Source organism: Triturus cristatus, chromosome 8 (assembly GCF_964204655.1).
Source record: "Triturus cristatus chromosome 8, aTriCri1.1, whole genome shotgun sequence".
NCBI lineage: Eukaryota > Metazoa > Chordata > Amphibia > Caudata > Salamandridae > Triturus > Triturus cristatus.
In genome coordinates, this window is record NC_140591.1 from 51,640,067 (window position 1) to 51,666,330 (window position 26,264).

General features: G+C 43.8%; 1 protein-coding gene across 2 annotated transcripts in view; it reads right to left on the minus strand.

Moving 5' to 3' along the window:
• The window catches only part of LOC146800044 (uncharacterized), a 426,311-nt gene that overhangs the window by 241,745 nt on the left and 158,302 nt on the right, over positions 1–26,264 (minus strand). For both annotated transcript variants that reach the window (XM_085620951.1, XM_085620952.1), the window contains exon 9: positions 4,846–4,956. In XM_085620951.1, the coding sequence (XP_085477077.1) occupies positions 4,846–4,956 (111 nt within the window). The remainder of the gene's footprint in view (positions 1–4,845; positions 4,957–26,264) is intronic.

Sequence of the window (26,264 nt, forward strand, 5' to 3'; positions counted from 1 at the left end):
TTTGCATAATATGCAGTCCTGGGAATGATGACTGGTCCCCCAGATGACGTCTCCTCTGTGGCCGCTGCACTTTTCTGCCTAGATGTCGAATGCCTCGACATCGATGAAGTCTGCGTCCCCATCGGCGTCGATCGAGGGGATCTGCTATGGGAACGCCGTCCCACTCTCGACGTCGATCGCCTATGGCAATGTGGAGACCTCGACGTCGACCTTCGCCGTCGGTCTGGTGATCTCGACGTCGATCTCCCATGGCGCCGAGTTGGCGTCTATCTTCTTGACATCGAGTGATGGGACTTCGACGAAGCTCTCGACGTCGACAAGCCTACTTGCGGAGAGATGTTCGCCGTCATGACTCTCGACACCGAACCCCACGAGGGTGGCGGAGTGTCTCGACATCGACGGAAGCCTCGACGTCCACGGAGACTTTTCAGTGCTCTCAGGACCCACAGCCTTCGAGCCCGAAGTGCTGTGCCTCAACGCCGACTTACTTGCATGCGGCGGAGAATCTCGACGTCGAGATGTTGAAGAGTCTCTGGGTCTTTTCGACGGTGAATCTCCTGTTACCTTCTTCTTTCTGGACTCAGGAGAGGTGGTATGTCGCCGTTTTCGGTGTTGTTGGCTTGAAGAAGGTGGTTTGAAGACTCCATGGTCACCTCCATGATGGCTTCTTTCCTTCTCCAGCTGGGCATGAAGTTTTATGCGTTCTCGGTCACGCAGAGTCCGCCTGGAAAATTTCTGGCAGTGGTAACACTGGTCAGGATTCTGTGAGGATGGAAGACACACAATACACACAGAGTGTGGATCTGCAAGTGCCATCTTCTTGTCACAGGAAGGGCATTTCCTGAATAAGGCAGGCATTATGACTGGAAAAAATTATGGTAAGACCAAAAAACCAGTAGAATAAGCCTTTAGGAGTCAGAAAATGTGGAGTTTTCTGAGAAAAATATCAATTAAATCACTTTCAGTGAAAAAACTGTAGAGCTCAAGCTCCAGGATCCTCATAGAAGGAGCCGGAAAAAAGAACTGACCTAACTGCCACCTGTGGTGCATCATGGGAGCAATGGGTCTCCTGCAGGTCTCAAAGGCACGGTACCCCTACTCTAATGCCTTAAAGGCAAGGTGTCAGTTTTCTTTGTTTCTTAGTACTCTGCTGCATCCTACAGGCAAATATCTGCAATTACAAGTTTGCTTTATGGCAATAAAGCATTATTGTATGACAATTGTTCACATAACGCGCTACGGGGTTGCCATGTTATATTTAAAGTGACAGTGTAACCACACGTGATTTCATGTTATCATGAACATAAACGACATACTTTGCATATGCATTCGCATTGTTAATGTTCAATCTGCAGTCATAAATAAGGATGTAACTTGTTTAAAAACTGTTTAAATACCAAGCTTAAATAAATAGAATAATTTAGATAACATACCATTTTTCATTATCCTAAAAAACTCCTTATTTAAAAGCAATTCAGTTTCAAATGTGCAAAACAAATTTCAAGCATTTTGAGATGTTTGACTATATATGCCTCATCTCTGAACGCCGAAACCGGTCATGCCGAACCTTCACAATAAACATCCTAAAGTACCCCGCTGTGTCCCTTTCTTCTTCTGATGGGGGAGAGGAGTTGTTTGATGTTTCATGCGCACAGCCTGTGGCGCGCTTTAAGGGACCCTTCCTATCTGGGCTGTGAATTACACTGGCTGGCAGGAAACTGTTTTCTTTACACATCAGAGGGATCGGAATTTCACAGCCCGCCTGCTTACCTTCGTTTGTCCAATAGCTGTTGCCAGATGGTGGACTGGGATTTCCCGGAGAGGCGCTTGTATTTGTCTCGCGTTTCAAGCATTGACAGCGTTGGTGGAGCAGGCTTGGAAGTAGGGGACCCGAGGATGTTTGTTCCCCGAAACTCTACTTGTCTTTCCCACTGTAGCACGTAGTGACGCATCAAGGAGCATTCTGGTACCAGTAGTCCGTGGCAGGGGCTGTTCCGGTGCCTATGCGTCAATGTGCTTCAGCTGGGCCCTTCATCACTTGGTAGGAGGAGCCCGTTATAAAGACTTTTGGGAATGCATGTGACGGACAGAGGCATTTTGAAGAAGGCTGAACGCCGAAACCGGTCATGCCGAACCTTCACAATAAACATCCTTAAAGTACCCCGCTGTGTCCCTTTATTCTTCTGATGGGGGAGAGGAGTTGTTTGATATATGTATATATATGCATTTTCTATATGCTCCGGGATCCCGCACATGGGCGGGGATTATTCATAGATGACTATTGATGAGTATTCCCTGGCTGAGAATAGTAATGTCTTTTCTTAAATATGGTTTTCAAGTAGAAAAAAATAAATTAAAATGAACACACCTGAATTGTTGCATGCACACTCATGATGACTGCCATGCTACTAACTTTAACATTTGTTTGTTGTGGTGTGATATTGCACTTACATGCCCAAAAATCTAGTGTCTATGGAGCTTATATTTGCTGTGTTTCATTTTCATGAAATCTGTTAGTAATGAAGTAATTGCTTTGTCATTCTATTTTTCTAGGAGTCTACTGAATAATAGAACCAGGTATGAATCACCTGGGTTATTAGGCAGTCCACACCTTCACTACTTATAATTTCTTTTTGTCAAGTCAGAGACTGTTAGAAGTCATATTCACTTCAAATAGGGATCCTTGGCCCTGAAGAATGCCCCAGATCGTTTTGGCTACTATCATCATGCAGAAAGATGTTGGTGGATGAAGAACCGGTTTGAGCCACTAGCCTCACTATACCCGTTCATAATTGTTTTTAGAGATACCTGGTGTACCTTTTAATAAAGGTAATAACTTGGCAAAACCAAGGTATTTTTTTTAATAAGATCGGGATCCCGTCTTTATCCAGTTAGTCTTATTCAAGAACTCCCTCCTACCATTTAAGTCTTAAAGGAGGTCGAGTCAGCCTTGGTATTCACCTACCAGGGTGGGGAGAGGATACCGATGATGAAGTATGGCACTATTATGTGTGAGAGACTACCTCTTCCATAAAGGATGACTTTCTTCGTAAACACAGCAGAAGTCCAAAAAGAAAGTCTTTTGATTTACAGTCTGTGTCCTACAACGGCTAGGAAACTATTTAGAGAGACTAGTGATATCCTCACTCTCTCGTTGTTGCCACCGTACTCATTCTTGTGGTAGGTTTTCATGGAGGACAGCAACATGCTGGATGATTGGTGGAAAGACTTCCTTCCAGCTAGAGGGACGCAGATCGCATTAGACACCATAGTAGACACATCCAAACTAGTCTTGATGAAAATGATGCAGCCGGAGTAATATATTTGGACCTTTCCACTGCATTGGACACAGTAGGCCATGAGGATTTTGTGAATAGGATAGCAGAAGAGATTCTAAAAGACAGTGCTGCACTGGTTTAAATCTAGTTGATTTTAAACTTTCCAACTTTGAAGCTCCCAGTGTCTATATGATCTGCGGCGTGCCACAGAATTCCCTCCTATGTTCATGTCTTCTTTGTAAGCAGCATGGGTGTTTTCCATTCTTTGTATACGTTTTAAAGTTCTGCAGGGTTGTGGCTGTTCTAATTCAACAACTTTTTTCAATGTATTCCCTGAATATCACAATCTTCAGCCTTTTTTCTCCAGCCTCCCAAGATTAATAGAAAATACTCATGATGGTGGCAGGTCTTTCCCATACAAGGTAGCTACGAAATTAACTACCATTCATATTTTTCACACACATTCTCACACACACATTCACACACACACACACTCACACACACACACATTCACACACACACACATTCACACACACACACATTCACACACACACACATTCACACACACACACATTCACACACACACACATTCACACACACACACATTCACACACACACACACACACACACACACACACACACACACACACACACACACACACACACACACACACACACACACACACACACACACACACACACACACACACACACACACACACACACACACACACACACACACACACACACACACACACACACACACACACACACACACACACACACACACACACACACACACACACACACACACACACACACACACACACACACACACACACACACACACACACACACACACACACACACACACACACACACACACACACACGTTTTTGCTGGTGGGCATTGTTTGTTCCTATGGCTATTGTGCCGATTCTTAAATTATTGGCACGTAGGGTGTGGTTCGTTAAAATCAAATCGCCTTGTAATCTTCATGGCTGCTTCGGAGCAGTCCAACAATGGATGAGGCACACTTTAAGGCTCAATGTCAGTAAGACAAATGCTGGTTGAATCACTGCACATGGCAGCATCAGTAGTAACCCTACTGCCTCAAAGGCCAAAGCCAAATCTCTGGGGGATGGCCATTAATGACAATCTGGCCTTTGACCACTGTATCGCTAAAGTGGTGAACACTTATTTTCCCCTGTTAAGTCCATTTAAGAAAATTCTTCCCTTATTCCCACTTCAACCACATGAAGCTGTTACTGCCTGCAATTTTTTCAGACTCCTTGTATTTGAGGTTTCTGCAAACACAAATTATCAGACTCGCTCAAACTTATCTACGAGTTCCCTTACAACTTCAAGCTAGTACAGAAACAATGATCCTTTAGAAAGGCTTTCAAGACTCATCCATTAAATTAGAAGACTACTGGAACCTCCAGAGGCCCTGGGCAAGAAGATCTTTAGGGCTGTGGCTAGAGTTAACTGGGAGGTGTTAGTGCACTATGTAAATAAAACTAGATTAATATGTTTTCATTAATATTATTAGAATGTTTTTACTTACTTGTTTTTCCTTCTTCTAGGAAAGGTAGCGCTCCGTGGTCTAAAAGTGGTGCTGTTGACTCTTTGAAAGAATCACTGGCAGAATGAAAACTTGACAAAAGACTGGAATCATCTATGAAAAGAAGTAAAAGTATTAAAGACTCTGGTCGTTCTTTTTGCCCATCTATATAGTGGCGCTTATTTGTGGTACAGGGACTTATTTTTTTCATGATTTGCCTTTGGAAGAGTAAGAGAAATATAGATAGACCCTCACACAGCTCCCAAACACACACACAGCTCCCAAACACAGCGCACACACAAAGCTCCCAAACACAGCTCACACACACACACAGCCACACATGCGCGCGTCACATCACCAGAAGCATTCATGCTAATTGAGAGAGGATGCCCAGACAAGGCTCAGTCACCATTCAGCATCCTTACTGTCCCAGGACTGAGACTGAGACAGAGACTCACAGAGACACAGAGACTCACAGAGACACACACACACACACACAGAGACACACACACACACACACAGAGACACACACACACACACACACACAGAGACACACACACACACACAGAGACACACACACACACACACACTTACTTCCCCTACTGAGCACCACTGGCTTTCAATAGGCTTATATCATGGCAGTGAACATTTATGGAACATAATCGTACTGTGGTGATAAACTTGTATTCAAAAACACAAAACAGTTGGGTGTCAAAACTCGCAGATCATGTTAACTTACAATATTTAGCTAACAAATTTTACAAACAAAACACAGCAAAGAGCACAGCTTTACAATTAATGTTAGACAGCTCAGTGGGCTGTTGCATCTGCTGCAGGTCTCGGTGTGGAATCGGGAAAATAGCTTCAATAACTTTCAAATGTTGATTAAGAAATAAATAAAAGTACCATGCCTGTCGAGTAACAGTATTTGCTAAAAACTATAAAGCACTCTCAACCTAAGACAGGCACAGTTTTTTTTATTGTAAATCACATACGCTTAAGGAACACACTTCCTCTATCTTGTATTCACTACAAATTGCAGAAAATACTCAGTGGCTATCCAAAAAGCTAATGAATCTGAATTAGCTGTAATTAATTTTGTAAATTCACTCTTTCTTCAATACACCTTGGCATAGATATATATGAAAAATATTTAAAGTTTACAGAAACACACATTCACTGGATGATGTCATCAGTGATGTCATTTGAGATGTCATCAGTGATGTCACTGACCATGTCATGAGTGATGTAATATGTGACGTCCTCACCAGTGCATTGCGGGTGCGCGGGTTCTAGTTAGCTCAACTAACTATAACGGGCAAATTTCTCTGGTTTTATACGAGTCAAATGTCCAACTAACTATAACGTCCCTGAAACCTATGGTTTTTTCAATGAATTTCTAAGGTTTTTTAAATGTTAATTTCATATTTTAAAATGTATAAAACCTATATTTTTTCTATTTTTTTGTAATATTTTGGAACTCTATTATCCTTTTTGTATTTGAAGAATATGTAATGTTTTAGATCTTCAAAAAAAAGTATGTATATCGTTTTGTTTTTTCCCCCAGAAAACTTAAGTCCCGTACCGGTAGTGTACCAAGCTCCATCAGCACGTGAATCCTATCCGCCATATTGTAAAACATGTAAACGATGCGCATTTCGTATCAGACGGGTTTGTGGCACCGCGTCCCATCATACACGTATGTGGTCGCGTCAGCTGCTACTTTGGTATGCGACAGGTATGCAGTACCAAGCCACGCCTTGCGTTATGTACGTATGGGATCGCGCCAGCTGCGCGTTGCGTATGCGACTAGTGCATGCTGCCAGGCTCTGTGTTACGTCAGACGTATGGTGTTGCGCCGGGAACGCCAATCCCTCATTTTGTCTCAAAACTATATCTAAATAAATTTAAAGTGTATATGAGAACAAGCGATAATCTAAAATATTTTAAACATTTATATATTTCTAACTGTAATAAACTTTCAAAATCGCGTCGGGTGCGGCCTCCTTGCGCGCTCAGTGTGCGATTGCCATGTGACCTTAAAGAAAAGCATTTGATTGGTTCATAACATTTCCAATTGTAACAGTTGGAGGACCCCACCCAATTTAGTCTTTCTCTCTACAGCATTTGATGAGAGGAGACTTCTGCTTACAGAGCTTTTTTGAAAATCTTTTCCTATATACACATATCTGACACTACACACAACATGCAACCATCATCTTCATCAATATTCATGCTCTGTAAATTAGCCTTCCACCTGTGATAGCCATGTATCTAAAAGTTACATAACAGAACTTTTCCCCACTGCCAGAGGTAACATGGTTGCATACGCTGTCCACAGCACAATGTAATGTGGTACGGCCCAGGGGCAGTATCATGCATAGATAATGAACACAAAGACACAGATAGATAGTGGAAGTGGGTACGGGCATGTGCGCTCGACTCCTTTTTATTACCAGGGTCACATATCCAGTGACGTCTGTGCTGAATGCGTGTGTGGTGAGTGTTAACCAGCCCTCAGGGAATGGTTGCTGCTAGCATCAACTACAACAGTAATCATTCGATCACACACACAGATTCAATAAAAAAAATAGTAGTTTGTGCTGCTGTAAGGTAGGGACAGTAGATGTGAATAATACACAAAAGATTCTATCATAAAAGAACCACAACTTGTGGTATACAGAGATACAGACAGTAGATCTAAAATAATACACAAAAAGATTGTATCATAAAGGCTCCATCAGTTTTAGTGCACTCAGATAGCCACATCAAAAGCATTCAGCATGTGCACAGCCAGCGATGATCCGTGCTGCGGGCGGACCGTACTAGGAGCAATGCCTGTTGCCTACAACACTACATCTGCAATAGCGACTCGATCTGAATTGTAAACACTGCGGTCTGCAGTGTAGGCCAGAGAGCGGTCAGCAACCGCCCACAGCCACGTGGCGTTTACTTGAGCTGCCCATTTTGTCATACGCGAAGCAAGAAAACCAGTGTGCGGACCCTGCGATGATACGTATGCGCGGTGCGGATAGAGCGCACTGGAGCAATGTCTTTTGCCTACAGGACTGCGTCATCTGCAATAGCAACTCGATCTGAATTGTGAACACTGCTGTCTGCAGTGTTAATTTAAGACAGTAGTGAGCACAGTCTTCCATGAATACTTTTTCTCACTTCCTCTTCACAAAATACAACATAAATTACACAAAACTCTGCAATAAATAAATCAAAAACAATTCGAATTGCGATCTCTGCCGTCCACTGTGTACACTGTTATTCAGTGTTCTTTACCACTACCAAGAAGAATTTGGTCATTGTACTAGACCTACAAGTCATCTTAAAAAACTTCTTCAAGCAAGTATATTAAAACGATAGACTTTGTTTAATTACAGAATCCAGTAGGCAACTAACTACAATCTCCACTCGATCCGAATTGTAAGCCCTGCTGACCGCAGTGTAGACTAGAGGCAGTGGTCATTAACGCCTCACAGCCACGTGCCGTTGGATTCGAAAGTACATAGTTGGTTGCACCTGATCGAAGGGGGTACACACAAATCATCACAAACTAACTTCTGACATCCTGAATCACAGAATCAAGACCCAGTTTCACTTTTCGGACCTGCTGTGCCGCGGTGTAGTCCAGCGACTGCAGTCAGCCAAACCCAATAATCATGTGCAGCACTTCACTACGGAAGCACAGAGTCTAATGCCATCAACGCAGGGACTTCTGTGAAAACCAACAAGCAGCAGGTAATATTGGACATCGTCCATTGTGGGATCAAGACACCGTTCCACTGTTGGGACCTAGAGTTGGTTACACCTGGTCGAAGGGACTACCTTCATCTGCACTCTCAGATGCAGCTCTAACATCGTCCATTCTGGGATCAAGACCCCGTTCCACTGTTCGGACCTGCTGTACTGCGGTGTACTCAAGCGACTGCAGTCAGCCAAGCCCAATGATTATGTGCAGCAGTTAGCTACAGAAGCACAGTCTGATGCACCTTAACGGAGGGAGTTCTGTGAAAAACAAGCAGCAGGTAATATCAGACATCGTCCATTGTGGGATCAAGACACTGTTCCACTGTTGGACTACTGTGTCAGTAGTATACAGAGCACTCCACGGTGCTGGGCCTCAGGCTGGGCGCTGTCTGCCTGTGGTGCAGTAGCCAGTGTTGATCTCAGAAGCCTTCCCAGCTCACAGACCTCGGCCCAGGAGCTTCCGCCGGCACGCGGTGGGCCCGCTTTCACATACAGCGGTGTCGAAAGGTGAACTGTGAGGCATACGTGCGTCGCAGCGGCCATGGCGGTTTCTGGGTACCAGCAGGCTGAGAGCATTATTCCCGCAGCCACCTTCGCTCACGGCGTCAGCCTCGTGGCGGTGTAAGCTGCGCAGACCTGTCAGACATGTTCGCCATTCCGGAAGAGAACCACACCCAGAGAAACTTGCCTTTTATTCATACCCCTACGCTACCCTTGCGTACGCCGAGCCAGTCCACTACGCTAAAGATTTGGGGGGGCACGTACGTGTTTTCATAATCTTCCCTACTGACTGTACTATCATGGTTGCGTCCACTGTCCACTTCACTCAATAGACCATCAGTGTATGTTGACATGTACTGATCTGTGCTCTGCATACTCAAGTCTGTCCGGCACATCCCCTCAACACTTTGCATTGTATACTTTTATAATCGAGAATCACTTGCCACCTTCGCACACACTTTGCTCCCATCTCTCCCCGCATTCTGCATTGTGTGGCAGAGGTGCTATGTTTGGTTTGTGTACATGGCTAGCCACGATTCCCACAGTACGTAGTGTCGTGTCTGCTAGGTGTACATTTTGTCTGTCATGTTGTATGTGATTATATAAGGTAGCGCGTTTATTTACGATCAGTGGTTTCTCCCATTTACATATCGCTGTCTTAAAGAGGATACCAAAGTTTCTCTCACAGGTGAAAAGTGGTCCACAATGGCAGTCATTCATTACTATGCAAGAATGTCCAACTGCACGACGCTTCTAAGCTTACAGCCCCCAATCTTGCGTGCTTTCTTAAAAGCAAGCCAACTCCCACAATCAGACCAACATTCACACAGCTTTCTAACGGCAGTTATCTGCTTCTTAATAACATGGACTGCTACGCAATGTGAGCTGGCATACCGTATGTCCTTACTGTTTCAAACCAGATAACTTCCTCTGGCAATCTCTATTCCCACCCACACAAAGGAACTCTCAAAGTTCAACTTGGCCTTCAATACCTACTTTGAAAACAGATTTTATTGAACGGAGCAAACGGAAAGCGCTTTTGTTTCAAACAGAAGTGTCCCTCACTTCTCCAAAAGTAATTTATCGACTGCGGATAGCACGAACTTCAAGTAAAATAAACCTCCCTTTTAAATACGAACCTCCCATTACACTTTGTGAATTGTTACACAAATTTTCAACACATCTGACATTTAGGGTCTGGCACACTTTTTTTTTTTTAACACCGTCTCCTCCGGCCTTCTCACAGACTTTCAAACTATAATTCTCACTCTGTTTGAGGCCATCCTACTAATATTTTAGATTGTTAAAAATGGCTCCCTGTGGTAACAAGCATGTCTGACAGAATACGCCTCTACGCAAAGCTACATCAAGACCGTGAAAAAAAATGGAACAACTTTTCGGCTGCCTGCCTCCATCTATTATCAGAGCCAGCTACAACATGACATTTATTTACACATATACAATCTGCGTGCAACCATCTTTTTATTGAAAAACTTGCTCAATCGACTGGCAAATGGATCTATGCCTTGCCAACATCCCAGCCAACGCTCCTGATATCCAGCAGGTAATGGAGTATCTTGAAAACCATGAACTTGATTGTTCGGGCAGTGGAGCAATGGCACAATGGCGGATGCAACGCAAACAGGTATCCTAGCGGAATGGGATTCCTGCGCAGCCGCAAAAGATCTCCAGCTACGTGCGACCTTTGACAACATCGGAGATTGCCCGCCAATTCAAATTGCTGCTCCAACATTCGAGGAACATTACTGTCCCTTCGAGGATATGAATTGGATCGCTTCGCTTTTCTCACATGATTTTAACAATCGCCTCTTGGAACATTACGCATCTCAAGCCGCTTAAGAACTTCCGGACTGCAATCTCCAAGACTTGTAAGAAATTCACTTTATTCTTGGATTGATTTTTTCCAACTTTGACTTTTTCCTATTACATTTTTTAATACACTTCAATTGAACTATTTTCAGATAATAACTTTCTACGTATGCTTAGGCATTTGAACTCTGTTTTCATTATTGGCCCATACGTCTCCACACTAACCAGGAATGGATGATTTATGGCCTATGCAAATACACTCTTTACTTTCTAAATTAGCCTAAACCCGACATCCATTTTGATACCATGTCTATTCTTTGTACACACGTCTCTCTGCCTGCCTGTTATCCACGAAGCCCTTTCACACAAATTAGCTCATCCTCAGCCTCTGATCACGAGCTGGCGATCAAGATCCAAAAACAAGGCATTTTTTAGGAACTGGTTGGCACAGTGTGGTAGTCGTATCCTACCTTTATTTTCATTCTACAATTTACAGTCATTCATGACTAAATCGGTATTGTTTATGTCACATGGAACTGTAACATGTAATGTGGAATTGACGGATGCAGGAGCTTAGGTTTGAATACAGCAGAAGCGGTTCGAGTTTGCCTCAGCTGGATGCCTTAGCTCTTGCAACAGTGGTTCCATTTATGGCACTTAAATAAAAACACTTTTTATACAACTTGCAGACTCCATTGCTTTATCCCACACAGCCATTTTCTTAAACACACCCGATTTCACCATTTGTCTTCTGTGGCACTGCAACATTCTGCATTATATTCTTCAAGATTATTTCTTTATTCCTGCTTGCTAAAACACTCCATTCGAGTCTTCAGACCAGTAGGGATGAGTAGTTTGCATCCCACTCCTGCTATAGTCTAAACCCATACTAACACCACTTGCACAGCTATGCCACAGCGGCCAGTATGCTACAGCACCCAGAGCACATCACTTTACAGCAATCAGCTCACGGTTTCATCCCAGAGTGTACAAGCACCTCACCTCCGCACCATCTCGCTCTGGGCAAAACCGCACTGTCACACCGCTAGGGGTGAATACTTCACTTCACACTCTGTGTAGCCTACCATAACCACACCACAGACCTCACAGCGCTCCTACCCTCCTCTTTCCGCCCTTTTTTCCCCGTAATCGCTTAAACAGAATCACAAAATTGCTGCCAACACTTCCTAGTTGCAACCGCTCGCACTTCTCGCAGCCAATAAGCAGCAAGCTCGTGCTCGTAACCCCATTGCCAATCAGAAGGCAGAATTCCCAAATATTGATATCTGTAAATGTTGATATTTCTCCAAAACTACTGAACGGATTTACACCAAATAAACAAAAGCGTGTTTTCTAAACCAAGGCCCTTCTTCCTGCCATATTTGGGGTAATTCTGTTCACCCGTTCGACCTGTAGCCTTGTCTAAAGTTGCCTATAGAAATGAACATGGAGAAAACATGTTTGGGGACACCCCTTTTTTCTAGGCCCCCCCCCTTGACGAATTACCCCCAAACTTTCAACATAGGAGCGGATATGAACAAAGAATTAGTTTGGAAAATTTAATGAAGATTCAAACGACGTCAAAGTTACTGCCACACTGAGGAATTTGTTTGCATAACTGTTTGCATAACTGCTGTTTGATTGTGATGTTACTTCATGTTCTATATGCTCTGTTGCTCGTCCGCGAGACTTTGGGTATGGGCTTGCTACTCTAGTCATAGATTAGGACTGTTGAGGAGTAGCCCCTGGATGAGAAGGATCAGTTCTCATCCAGGGGTATACTCAAAGTCATAAGCGACTCACCCACCTCCCCGGACGAGCATTCTCTTCAAGTTATTGTTCATTGATTGCAGATTTACTCAGGTGCATATGCACCGTCAAAAAGAACTGACCTAACTACCACCTGTGGTGCATCATGGTAGCAAGGGGTCTCCTGCAGGTCTTAAAGACACGGTACCCCTACTCTAATGCCTTAAAGGCAAGGTGTCCGTTTTCTTTGTTTCTTAGTACTCTGCTGCAGCCTACAGGCAAGTGCCTGCAATTACAAGTTTGCTTTATGGCAATAAAGCATTATTGTATGACAATTGTTTAGTGCTTCCTTTTTAGGTCTCGGCTAGCGAAGGCTGCGCTTGCGCAGTCTCGCTGGCGAGATTTTATGTTTTCCAGTAGTGGGGCTTGAACCCACCCCTCTTCTCCATTGGCTGGCCTCTTAAATGCTGGTCAGCCATTGGAGAAGAGCTTTGTCTGTCAATTCAAGCCCCGTCTTTTTCGGATTCGGGGGTGTGTTTTTTCGCTTCTTTCTCTTTTTTAAGCCCCGTCCCTTTTACACTGGTGGGTGTGTTTTTTTTCTTTTTTTAACAGGGACGTTCTCGTGTGTATTAGGTCTCGGCTACCGAAGGCTGCGCTTGTTGATCCTTCGGGTCGAGTTCGCGCTATATAAATATGCACAAAAAAAAAGGTGGCTTTGGAGAACGCTATTCGTGTCCTTTTGTTGGCGGGGAGTGCTTTGGTTCTGTTCTCACGGCGGCTCCCTTGGTAACAGGATGGGTGCACAGTTGATCGAGCCGAAGCCCACTGTGGACTTTGTTCCGGTTTCTGGTTGCGGTATTTTGCATGTCCACCCAGGATCCTGCGTCTACTAAGGGTAAGACGAGGCTTAAACGCGCAGTGGGGGTTAGATGGGTTCTGAATCCACCTCCTAAGTAGCTACTTTTAGCTAAACTCGTCCACTGTGCACCGATCTGCACGCATCGGCTTTCCACAGACCGGAAAGTCGACACACATCTCGCCCACGTAGCATTTGCCCAGCAGCCCGCGAAAATGGGATGGGTCCCTGCTCCTCCGATACGCAGCTTACGATTCCTTATTGCAGTGAACCTCTGCCCTTTTAAGCGTCCTGTCCAGCTAAACCTTGCGCGTGATCACCAGCCGTCTGTGAAACCGGAAGCTTCTAGATTTCAGTGGAACGCTGAAAATGGCGGTTTAGATTCTTCATCCGAGGTGAGTCGTTCTGAGAGCAGCAGCTGCTGACGCGTCACTTTTTTGGGCAGTTTCTATATAGCGCTAACTTGACTTAAACAAAAAAAACGTCATGAGCAATGCCAATAGCTCTAACTTTAACAATTACGAGACCGTTGCATTGTAAATGCTTGTTTCCTTATGGGTTAGGAGTACTACAATGCAAACCTATGTAATTTCAGCATTTTTGCCATGTTGGAAACATTTTAGGCTGCATGTATACGTTTCATACATATATATATATATATATATATATATATATATATATATATATATATATATATATATATATACACACACACACACACATGTATATACACATATATTATCTACTGGCGGTCGCCAGTAGATAGTTATAGTTAGGACCGTGTTTCCATAGGAAATCCGCAACATTCTATTTGGAATAACTTTGGCGCCGATTGACGAATCCTCGCGAAATTCTCAAAATAGGTGGGGTGCTCCGCTCCGCTCCTACCCTGAAAGTCTCGGGGGGATTCGTCAAGCGGGGGCTGACAAAAAGGGGGGGTCCCAAAACGTGTTTTCCCCATGCATTTTTCCATAGGACCTTTAGTCCGAGCTACAGCCCGAACGGCTGAACAGAATTACTTGAAATTTGGCAGAGAGGTAGCCGTCAGGTCAGGGATGTGCCTTTTGAAGGTCTCGTGTAAATCTGTTCAGTATTTCCTGAGAAAATAGCATTTAAATCAATATATATATATATATATAGGCGCGCTCCGAGCGCGTACCGTAAGCTTACCGTACGCGCACGCCGCCGTGCACGAGCGCAATTCTGATTGGTTGTTAGATCTCAGTAAACATTCGAATCGGTCGAAACCAGGAAGTGTTGGCCGCCATTTTGTCTCTCGCAGTCTGAGGGGGTGAAAAACAAAGGTGGATAACGTGAAAAGGGGGCAGGCTGGACAGTTCCTGACCCCCTAGCCTTGGTCAGGGGGTCCCAGAAGGACCCCCAAGGGCAAAAATGTATTTTAATTTTTTTTTTGAAAAATCACCGAATGCGCGTAGCGTCCGCGCACGGCGTAAACGGAGAAATTCCGTGAGGAAAAATTCCGCGAACTTTGCGTACCTATTCCGCGATTAGGCGTACCGTACGCGCACGGCAAAAAAAAATTTTCAAAAAGGAAAGCTTAAAAAAAAATAAAAAAAATTGTGAGGTAAGGTTGGCTCTTAAAAGAGCCGTTGGGTTAATACAGGGATGGAGGAAAGAAAGAATGGGAATATTATGAGCGTCTACAAACGCGCTGGTCTATCTTATTGTTAATAAGGGAAACACTGGTCTCCCCAAAAACAATAAGACCACAACACGTTGTACACCTCATTGAAACCCTCCGAAATCGAGGGTTAATGTCCAGAGGAGCAGAAGAAGGTGATGCTCCCACCTCAGAGGAAGGGCTCAGCTGAGCTGCCGATGATGTACTCGGCTGAGCTTCTGAGGTTGGGCTCCGGTGACTTACTGAAGAGTTTTCTTCAGTATGTCGAGCAAAGGTCCTGGGATGTTTATCCCCTAATGTGTCTCATTATAGAGTGATTTCCAAAGGAATACTTCTTCCTTTGATCTCCTCTAGATAAAACACGGTCACAAAGTGTGCAAGTGACCAATGGAGCATTGACCTTTTTCTGCCCCTCTGGAAAAGTAAAATACTCCCACACAAAAGAATCCTTTTGTTTCCTCCTTCTCTGTCTGATGATGGTGCTGCTAGGCTCACTCTCAGAAGAGGTCTGCTGCTCTGCCATTGTATCTCAATGTCAATTCAGCTCCTTCTCCTAGGGGATCTCAAGCAGTAGTCAGGGGAATGGGTGTGGTGTGGGAAGTTTCTGGAACTGAAAGTAGTTTCAACCAATGAAAAGTGTTCTTTGTGGATCACATGACCTACCGTGCGCGCTCCGTAAGCTTACGGTACGCGCTCGTAAACAAGTACGCATGCGCAAACGTGACGCTTACGGAGCGCGTACGTAAGACGCACTCGCGCATTACACGCCCCTGCGTAACCGCGACGTTGCTTCCGCGCGACACGCATGCGTGTATGCGTACGTCACGTACGTATCACGTAAGCGCACTGTACTTATGACGTACGGAGCGCGTAGCGTCAGCTTACCGTACGCGCACGGAAAAAAATGCATAAAAAAAAAATAACCATTCCATAATGCAGGATATAGTACATATATTATTTTATACATAGGTTTACCAAAAATCTCAAAAAAAAATTTGCATTTAAAAAACCGTACAAATTCACTGAAAAAACCATAGGTTTCACACATGTTATAGTTAGCTGGACATTTCACTACCAATGACATTCCCCCGTTATAGTTAGTGCAGGCAACTATAACTCACGCGACCGCAATCCTCTGTTGATGCTAATACTGTATCTTTAGCTATACATATATTACAAATATTTATTTTTCATAAAGACACATATGTCATCAGTGATGTAATATTTGACATCATTAGCAGAGGATTGCGGTCGCGTGAGTTATAGTTGCCTGCACTAACTATAACGGGGGAATTTCATTGGTTTTTTACGAGTGAAATGTCCAGCTAACTATAACATGTGTGAAACCTATGGTTTTTTCAGTGAATATATATATATATATATATATATATATATATATATATATATACACACACACACATACATACATATATACACACATATATATATATATATAAAAATAATCTACTGGCGGTCGCTAGTAGATAGCTATAGTTACAACCTAGTTTCCATAGGAAATCTCAAAATTCTATTGTGAATAACTTTGGCGCCGGTTGACGAATTCTCACGAAATTTTCAAAACTAATGGGGCGCTCCGTTCAGCTCCTACTCTGAAAGTCTCGGGGTGATTCGTCAAGCAGGGGCCGAGAAAAAAGGGGGGGTACCAAAACACGTTTTCCCCATGCATTTTTCCATAGGACCTTTAGACACAGCTACAGCCCGGACGGCTGAACAGAATTACTTGAAATTTGGCAGAGAGGTAGCCATAAGGTCACAGAAGTGCCTTTTGCAGGTCTGGTGTAAATCTGTTCAGTATTTCCTGAGAAAATAGCATTTAAAAGCATATATATATGTGGGCGGAGCCTAACCACACATCTCATCCTGAGATCTGATTGGCTGTCAGCACTTCATCCAAGAAGTGTTGGCAGCCATCTTGGGACCAATATACATGATAGCACCTCATTAAAAAGCATTGCAGTTAATAGAAGTTTTTAAGACTTTAGTTACATTATAAATCATTTGTTGACGGTACCATACTCATTTTAGGAATTGTGGTATGTTCTAAGGTGATTTCACCATGTGAAAAAGCCTTCTGCTGGGATATCACGATTGAGAGAAAAATATTTTCTCATGCTTTTCCCACAGAGGTTTGGAAGGTGATCTATAAGCTAAACTGAGAGCTTATTTTCTGTAAATTCACATTATCTTTCTCAGTCATGTGAGAATGAAGTCTGACATTTTCAGTAAAACATGTACATCCAACAAGGGCAGAGACTGTCAGTTGATTCCTTTGTGTTCTACTGCAGCTTCCCAGAGTGTTCCAAAGAACTACTAGAGCGCTAACAGTCCTACTTATGATAAACGTATGGCACACCTGAAGCCATCTTGCTTGGATTAAAGTGGTAACTCTTAAAACATTGAATTTAAAAAGGAACAAAATGAGGGGGTTCATTTTTCCATAAAAAGTATGATTAGTGCTGCAGAAAGAAAAATTAGGGCACATTTTGAGTGACTTCTCAAATCCTCTTCTATTTCATTAAAAAATTCTGACATGCAGACTGAAACATGCACTTTCAATACCAGCAGCAGACTTCCCTGGTGAGCAGTAGCTTTACTACAGTGATCTAATGAGCAAAAAGAGTGCTAACATTCTGAATTTATGGCAAATGTGTGACACATCTGAATGCCTTCTTGATGGAATCAAAGTAAAAAACTGAAAGTATTTCCTACTGAGGAGACTGCAGGAAATGAGGAAATTAGGAAACTTCATAACAAATAAGTCTCCCAAGATGGCCAACAGAGACCAAAGAGCCCAAATGTAGCCCAAATATCACCCAGATGTAGCCCAAGTATAGCCCAATGGCAGAATGTCCCAGAATGTTCTTAAAAACAACTAGAGCGCTTACTGTCTTCATTATGACAAAAGTATGGCACACCTGAAGCCATCTTGATTGGAATAAACTGGTAACATTTAATTTAAAAAGGAACACAATGCGGGGGTTCATTTTGCCATAGAAATTATGATTAATGCTGAAGAAAGAAAATGAGGGCACATTTTGAGTGACTTCTCAAATCCTCTTCTATTTCATTAAAAAATTCTGACATGCAGACTGAAACATGCACTTTTAATACCAGGAGCAGACTTCCATGGTGAACAGTAGTTTTACTACAGTGATCTAGTGAGCAACTAGAGTGCTAACATTCAGAATTTATGGCAAATGTGTGACATATCTGAATACCTTCATGATGGAATCAAAGTAAAAAACTGAAAGCATTTCCTACTGAGGAGACTGCAGTACATGAGGAAATTAGGAAACTTCATAACAAATAAATCTCCCAAGATGGCCACCGGAGACAAAAGAGCCCAAATGTAGCCCAAAATCACCCAGATGTAGCCCAAATTTAGCCCAATGACAGAAGTGTGCAAAACACTTATTATTTTGTGTTTTTGCAGTGTTATATAGTGCAGACTTGTCAGGTATTGGTGTGCTTTACATGAGCATTGGTTACATCACACAAGAACAAATTCATTTTGGTTGTAGACATGGGGAGACTAAGTGATTTGACCAGAATCACAGAATGTCGAGCTGAAGCAGAAACTTCAACCTGGTTCCCCAGTTGCAAAGTCTGCAGTTCTGGAAGTAACACCACATCCTCTCCCCTAAGTGCAACATTTAATCAAGTGGTCAACTGGATAAAAAAACAAAGATAACAAATAATTTAAAAGTGCTTTGTCGCTATTTGAAAACTCAGAAAATATGTCCTTATTTTAGTCTTTTAGAGCACTAACCATAATTTTGATGCCAATAAGACCCTCTCATATATGTAATTTCTAAAGGAAATGCTCTAGGTATTACAGTTTTGATTACATCAAGATGATGTCAAGCGTTCCACACTTTTGTAATAAATATAGAATGTTAGCAGCAATCTAGTTGTTCATTAGGATACTGTTGAGAGGCAGAGGCCAGGGGCACGGACTCTGAAAATTGAAGGCAGGTAGGAGGGTGCAAAGGCAACAATTTAACCACACTGAGCAGGCAGGAAGGGCCGTGGAAGCACAACAGACTATGGAGGGCAGTGGAAAGGGGGGCAGGGGCAACAAACCAACAATACAGGACTTGCAAGAGAGGCTGTGGCAATGTAATAGACCATTACGGGCAGAAGGAAGAGGCAATGGTAGTACAACCATACATGCCAACAGATCCGATTCAGCCAGGAAACGTCCAATGTTTTTAAGCTCAAATGGGCTTTATTTGATCTGTTTCCTGTCTACAATCTCCTCTTTTTCAATGTAACTCAAAGGGGAAAATCAATACCCCAGTTTTTTTTCAAAATCTCCCTCTTACCAAGTTCAAAATGTTCGCAAGTATGGTACATTGGATCATGGAAGGAAATGGGATAGGGACATGGACTTGGATAACAGAGGACAGGAGGGACATGGAGAGGTGCACCAAACTGACCCTGCAGGGCAGGCATCAGGGTTTGCAGCAGCACAATACACCACACAGGGCATGCAGGACGGGAGTGCAGCACAACAATCCATAGAAAGTGTAACGCCCTGAACGTCTCAGGATCGTTTAACAGACACGACAATGAGGACGCAACCACTAGTGAAGGGTTAGTTGTTTTAATGAAGGCAAATAGAATACAAAGAATAAACAAGTTATAGTCACTGGAATCCTCCAGGCTAAGTACGTTACCAGCCCACAGCACGGATGGTCCTAACCGTCCTCTGCATATACGCCGGTCCCGGCGTATGCCAACAGAGGGCAGAAATGAAATGGCCGACAATGCCAATCGGTAGGCTGTGAGGGGCACGAAGAGTGTTGGGGAGAATCGAGGAGTCAGGGAAACACCCAGCCGGGGTCTCTACCTGAAGGGAGCAGCCGCTCAACCTCTTCCTCAGACTGCACCGGGACGCGGAGTCACCTCCTGGTGATGCGTCACCGATACCCCAATCACAAGCAAGAAGACTGAACCGAGAGCAGCCGCTCGATCGATCCTGTGGACTTCCGAGTCTGTAACGCGGCAAACACCTCCTGGTGTGCGTTACAGCTGGCAGTCCCTGTGTCTCTGGTCGGGCTGGGAGTTACGACTCCAACCAGCAAAAGCGCCACTGCGCTTGGACTCAGCCGAGTCAAAAAGCGAAGCTCAATGGTTGACCGGTAGAGCTTCCGGGTCCTTCACAGGTGACGATGGGGCAAGACACGGCCCAGGGAGTAACGACTCGACCTACCTCCGTTCTTGCCTTACTGGAGCACCACTCCGGAACACTGCTCTTCATGAAGCAGGTACGTCGGTGTGAACACAATATCCGACAGCGTTGTACCTCCCGGTTCCTCCCTTTATAGGGCGTGTTTTCCTTGAGTTATGTAACAGCTCTCCTGTTTACATAAGGGCGTGTTTCCTTGAGTTATGTAACAGCTCTCCTGTTTACATAAGGGCGTGTTTCCCTTGAGTTATGTAACAGCTCTCCTGTTTACATAAGGGCGTGTTTCCCTTGAGTTATGTAACAGCTCACCTGTTTACATAAGGGCGTGTTTTCCTTGAGTTATGTAACAGCTCTCCTGTTTACATAAGGGCGTGTTTCCCTTGTATGACAGGAATTCTTGACAGAAAGCAAGAGGGAGGGGACAGGACCATGCACATGGACAACAGAGAACAGAGGGGCAAGAGGCAATGGTAGCTAGCTGACCATAATGGACAGACAGGAGAGAAAGCTGCAGCATAACAGACCATAAAGGGCAGGGGGGACGGATCAGGGGCATTTCAATGGAACAGACAAGCCAGGAGGGAGGGAGTAGGGGTCTGCACATGTAAACAGAGGGCTGGGGGAAAGGGGGCAGGGCAGGAGCAGGAAGATAGCCATGGAGGTCAGGCAGGATGGGCACTAGAGGCAAGACACACCATGGAGAGCAACAATGAGACTATGATGTCATACACACAGACCATGGAGGGAAGGTGGGAGGTGGTCAGGGGCAGCTAACTGACCACACAGGGAAGGTGGGAGGGGCCATGGCAGCACCGAAGACCATGCATGGCAAGTGGGAGGGTTAGTGGCAGCACAATAGCTATGATGGGCAAGAAGGAGGGTGCAGGGGCATGCACAAAGGACGATGAAGGATAGAAGGGAGGGTCAGGACCTGTGCACAGACAAGAAAGTTCAGGGGAAGGGGCCTCACAACAGACCACACGGGGCAGGCAGGAGGAGCAGTTGCAGCACAACAGACCAGGGAGGGCAGAAGGGTGTGACAGTACAATGGACCATGTAGGACAGGAGGAAGAGGATAGGGGCATGGCATGTGGACAGGCAGGGTGGAGGTGGCAGGGACAGGTTACAGTCATCTGACAATGCTAGGCAGGTGGGAGGGGAGTGGCAGCTCAACAGAACACTCAGAGTAGATAGGAGTGGCAGGTCCATGGGACATGGTGGGCAAAAAGGATGGAGCAGGGGCATGCACAAAGACATCGGAGGGCAGGGGGAAGGAGAATAGGGGCAGCAAGCTAAGCACAGAGTTTAAGCAGGAGGTCAATGATGGGGCATAGAATTGGGCAATGGAGGGCAGGAGGAGTGGACTGGTACATCATACTAAATTGAGGGCAGTGGCAGCACATCAGACCATGCATGGCAGGAGGGAGGAGGCTAGTCCATGGATTCACACAACAGAGGATAGGGAGGAGGGGGATGGGGCAGCAAGCTAACTGTTCAGAGAAGGCGGGTATTAGGAACTTTATTGTTTTTAAAACATTGTGTCTGTGCGAACTACTTAAAATATGAACAAGTATGCAGCATAATCTCACTTTTATTCAGGAAGAAGAGGACGTTTGTGACCGTGACTCCGGGCTCACTTGGCAGAAACACCCCCTGACCCTCCACCCCCTATTGCAAAATGTAATGCCCGTAAAAAGGGTAGGTGAACACAGTGTTATATAGAACATAGTCCTGAGAGCACGATTGAAAATGAAAACTAGATATAGTGTATGGTATAAACTATGCACCAAAAAGTGTGATATAAGATGAACCGGGCGTGAAATATAATATGCAATACATTGTGCGCAATGACAGATTCATTGGAGAGCGCGAGATAGCACAGGCACTAGCGCGTGCTATGCGATATGCGCCTTGGAGTGTAACGTTGCATATGCACTGTGACAAAGATATGGATCCCAGATTGTAATATGTATGGCATAGCACTGTGCGTTATAACATAGGCATCGAGGAAGGCACGTTAGATGGGGCAATATAACCCGTGCGAAGACAAGTGTGGCATGACATATTCACGGGGTGGTGTTACAGTGCACATGGGCTAGAGAGTGTCATAGCTTATGCACTAGCTAGTGGAATACAACACAGAGGTGTGTGGCACTCGGCAGGCAATGGTGGGTGTAACACAGCATTGGGCTCTGCCTGGCGCGCGCTGTGACTCTCAAGTGATGTTCGTCCCCTTTCCAGAGAGTAAAATAAAAAGTATTACACATCCGGCAGTGGATGTGTGTTTTATTAACCGTGAGGGGGGTTTCGTGCATAGTTTTAGTTGAATTTTTGTCGAATCCCCCTTTGAATGGCTTGGTGTGCATGTGTATTAAATGTGCCCGTCAATAGCTACCCATGTTTGTATAAATAAACGACAAGGGTGTCTACCGGCTTTAGGCACGGTAGGGCATCAGACATGTCAGAGCTTCACTAGTGGTGTAAATACATTCCACGTGGATTCATTGCATGCATAGTCGCCTTTTAATGAATATCACGCAAATCGTCATGGTGATAGGTACGTACGGTTTGTCCAGCATGTCCTAGGTGTGTCTATAAATATATTTTTTTTTAAAATAATAAAAAACAGTGGCCGGCCCTGGGGATTGGGGTCAAAAAAATATAATTAGGAGACAGGCCCTGGGGGATGGGGTCATCAGGGCCAATAAATTAGAATAAGAAGGGGAACCACACAGCCCCCCTTCTTATAAAATTAAAATAAGACTGGCATCGTGCCGGAGGCCATGCCCCCTCCGTGCAGCACTCTGCAAACGCGCCCCCAACAGGCATCTCCAGTATGCACCAGGGAGCTGCGCTGCAGACAGGTGTTCTGAGGCCAAGCCCCTTTTTACACCTCTCTGCAACCTAGCTCTGTGGCGCTTACTGGAGGTACCTAGTGGTCTAGTTTGACCCTAGGGACCCTTAGGATTCAAGGGGACTTAATCTCTCAACTTAGAACAGCCACAGGGCGCGTTTACACAGTGGTGAAGGGAGGGGACGGGGCCTGAGGGGACGTGTGCAAACACTCACTATGTCACGTTTTAAATTGGGGATATAATTTCCCTTCAATACTGAGGGCCCCTGGGGGCTAACTAGCCCACCAAGTGCTTCCAGTAAGCGCCACTGAGCTGCATTGCAGAGAGGTGGTCCAGGCCGTGCCACTTTTTACACCTCTCTGCAACGCAGCTCTGTGGCACTTACTGGAGGTACCTAGTGGGCTAGTTGGACCCTAGGGACCCTCAGGATTCAAATGAACTTAATCTCCCAACTAAAAACGGACACAGGGCGTGTTTACACAGTGGTGAAGGGAGGGGACGGGGCCTGAGTTAACGTGTGCAAAAACGCCCTGTGGCCTGTTTTAAGAGGTAGTTTTAATCCCCATGCCCTATTATATACTAGGGGCTTACAGAGGAGGTCATGCTAATCACAGGGGGACCCCAACGCATAATGTTCCCTAGTGTATGCAGGTGTTTTCACTGTATTCTAAGTGTCTTTTAACATAGCACTGGCTCTAGGACTGGTTAGTCAGACTCAGTTACCACCAGTATCCGTCTGAAAAAGTTGAGGGTACAGGATGATTTTGCAACAAGGCTTCTTTCTTCTCTTCTTTTTGTTCTTTCTGCACGTTATCCTTCTTCCTGCACTTATCTTCATATTTGAGGACTTCTGTTGCTTCTTTCTGCACTTCTTTTGTTTCTTTCTGTGCATTTTTTCTTCTTTCTTCACAAGTCCTATCTCTGTAGGCATAGTTAGAAATTAGCATTTAAAAAAACCTTTGAAATTCACAGAAAAAACCATAGGTTTCAGGCACGTTATAGTTAGGAATTAGCATTTAAAAAACCTCAGAAATTCACTGAAAAAACTATAGGTTTCAGGGGTGTTATAGTTAGCTGGACTTTTCACTTGTACAAAACCATTGAAATTCCCCCGTTATAGTTAGTTCAGCTAACTATAACTCGCGCGCCCGCAATGCACTGCTGATGACGTCACATATTACATCACTCATGACATGGTCAGTGACATCACTCATGACATCACTGATGACATCATCCTTGTGATAGAGTGGCAGACCTCCTCTCACCCTAATATAACCTTTGATACACACATTCAAAAATAGAGACTAAAATTTTCAAAACAATCGACATACCAATACCAGTTACAACAACCTCTTCAGTAATTCTAAGATCCACATACACATCCACTCATTCACCAACAGTCCTATACAGTCACTCATACATGTACTCACTCATCATATGTACTCATACACCTATACATCCTGTTACACAATGCCACTCATCCATAGAGTTACTCACACACATAGTCACTCATGCTAATAAAAAAATCAAACATACATTTACTTGCATATACAGTTATACACACACCACCATACTTACTTCTACGGAAACTTACACATACTTAGTCTTTTAAACAATCACTTATAGAAACACATACTTATTCATACAGGAACTCTTTCAATCTCTCACTCTCACATATACTCACATATATACACCAATAGTCACATATATTAGTTTAAAACATATGTAGTTACTCAAAGACACTATTGAGACAGTCATTCACTCACTAACACACCCATACACACACTCATCCACCCATACAGTCCTGCACACATGCTGTGTTCAACACATACAAACAGTGAGTCACTCATTCATGCACCTATGCACTACGTAATACCCCCCACCGAACCATGCAGACACTCAGACTGATACTCAAAAAACCAACTAATAACCTATATAGACACCCATGTAGCTACTCACCAACCCATGCAGCCACTTATACACACAGTGAGAGACTGATACAGATATTTACATATTTAAACATTACTCACTAAGCCATGTATTCACTATGATACACTTAATCAGTCAGTTACACAATCAATTTTTCAAAAACAAATCATCCATTTAGACACTTATATACCCATTTATTCTTCCATCGACCTTGAGATATACATATATAAAACATACGGTACGCGCACGGTGAAAAAACTTTAAAAAAATAAATAAATACATAAATTAGCATTTAAAAAAACGTACAAATTCACTGAAAAAACTATAGGTTTCACACATGCTGGGCATTTCACTCGTGAAAAACCATTGAAATTTCCACGTTATAGTTAGTGCAGGCAACTATAACTCACGCGACTAACGTGGAAATTTCAATGGTAACGAGTGAAATGCCCAGCTAACTATAACATGTGTGAAACCTATGGTTTTTTAAGTGAATATATATATATATATATATATATACACACATACATATATATATATATATATATATATATATATACATACATACATACATACACACACACACACGTATTTTCTATATGCTCCGGGATCCCGCACATGGGCGGGGATTATTCATAGATTAGGACTATTGATGAGTATCCCCTGGATGAGAATTAATGTTTAGAATAAAAATGGCGTCTTTATCGTGAACAAGGTTGTGATGTGCATCCAGAGTGCCGTGCTTTTTCCTAAGGCGGAATTTAGTAGTTGAAAAAAAAACATAGGTTACAATTATGTTATAGTTAGGCTCAGATTTCACTTGTACAAAACCAGTGAAATTCAGCAGTTATAGTTACCCGAGCTAACTATAACTTACGCCCACGCAATGCACTGCTTATGACCTCACATATTACATCACTCATGACATGGTCAGTGACATCACTGATGACATCACTGATGGCATTATCAATTGATTGAGTTTTTACTTGTTTAGGAGTGTTAAACATATATACTAACCTACTATAAAAGTTTAATTAGTATACTAGGTGCACTACTATGCGGTGATACTACTTCTAACATATATTAGTG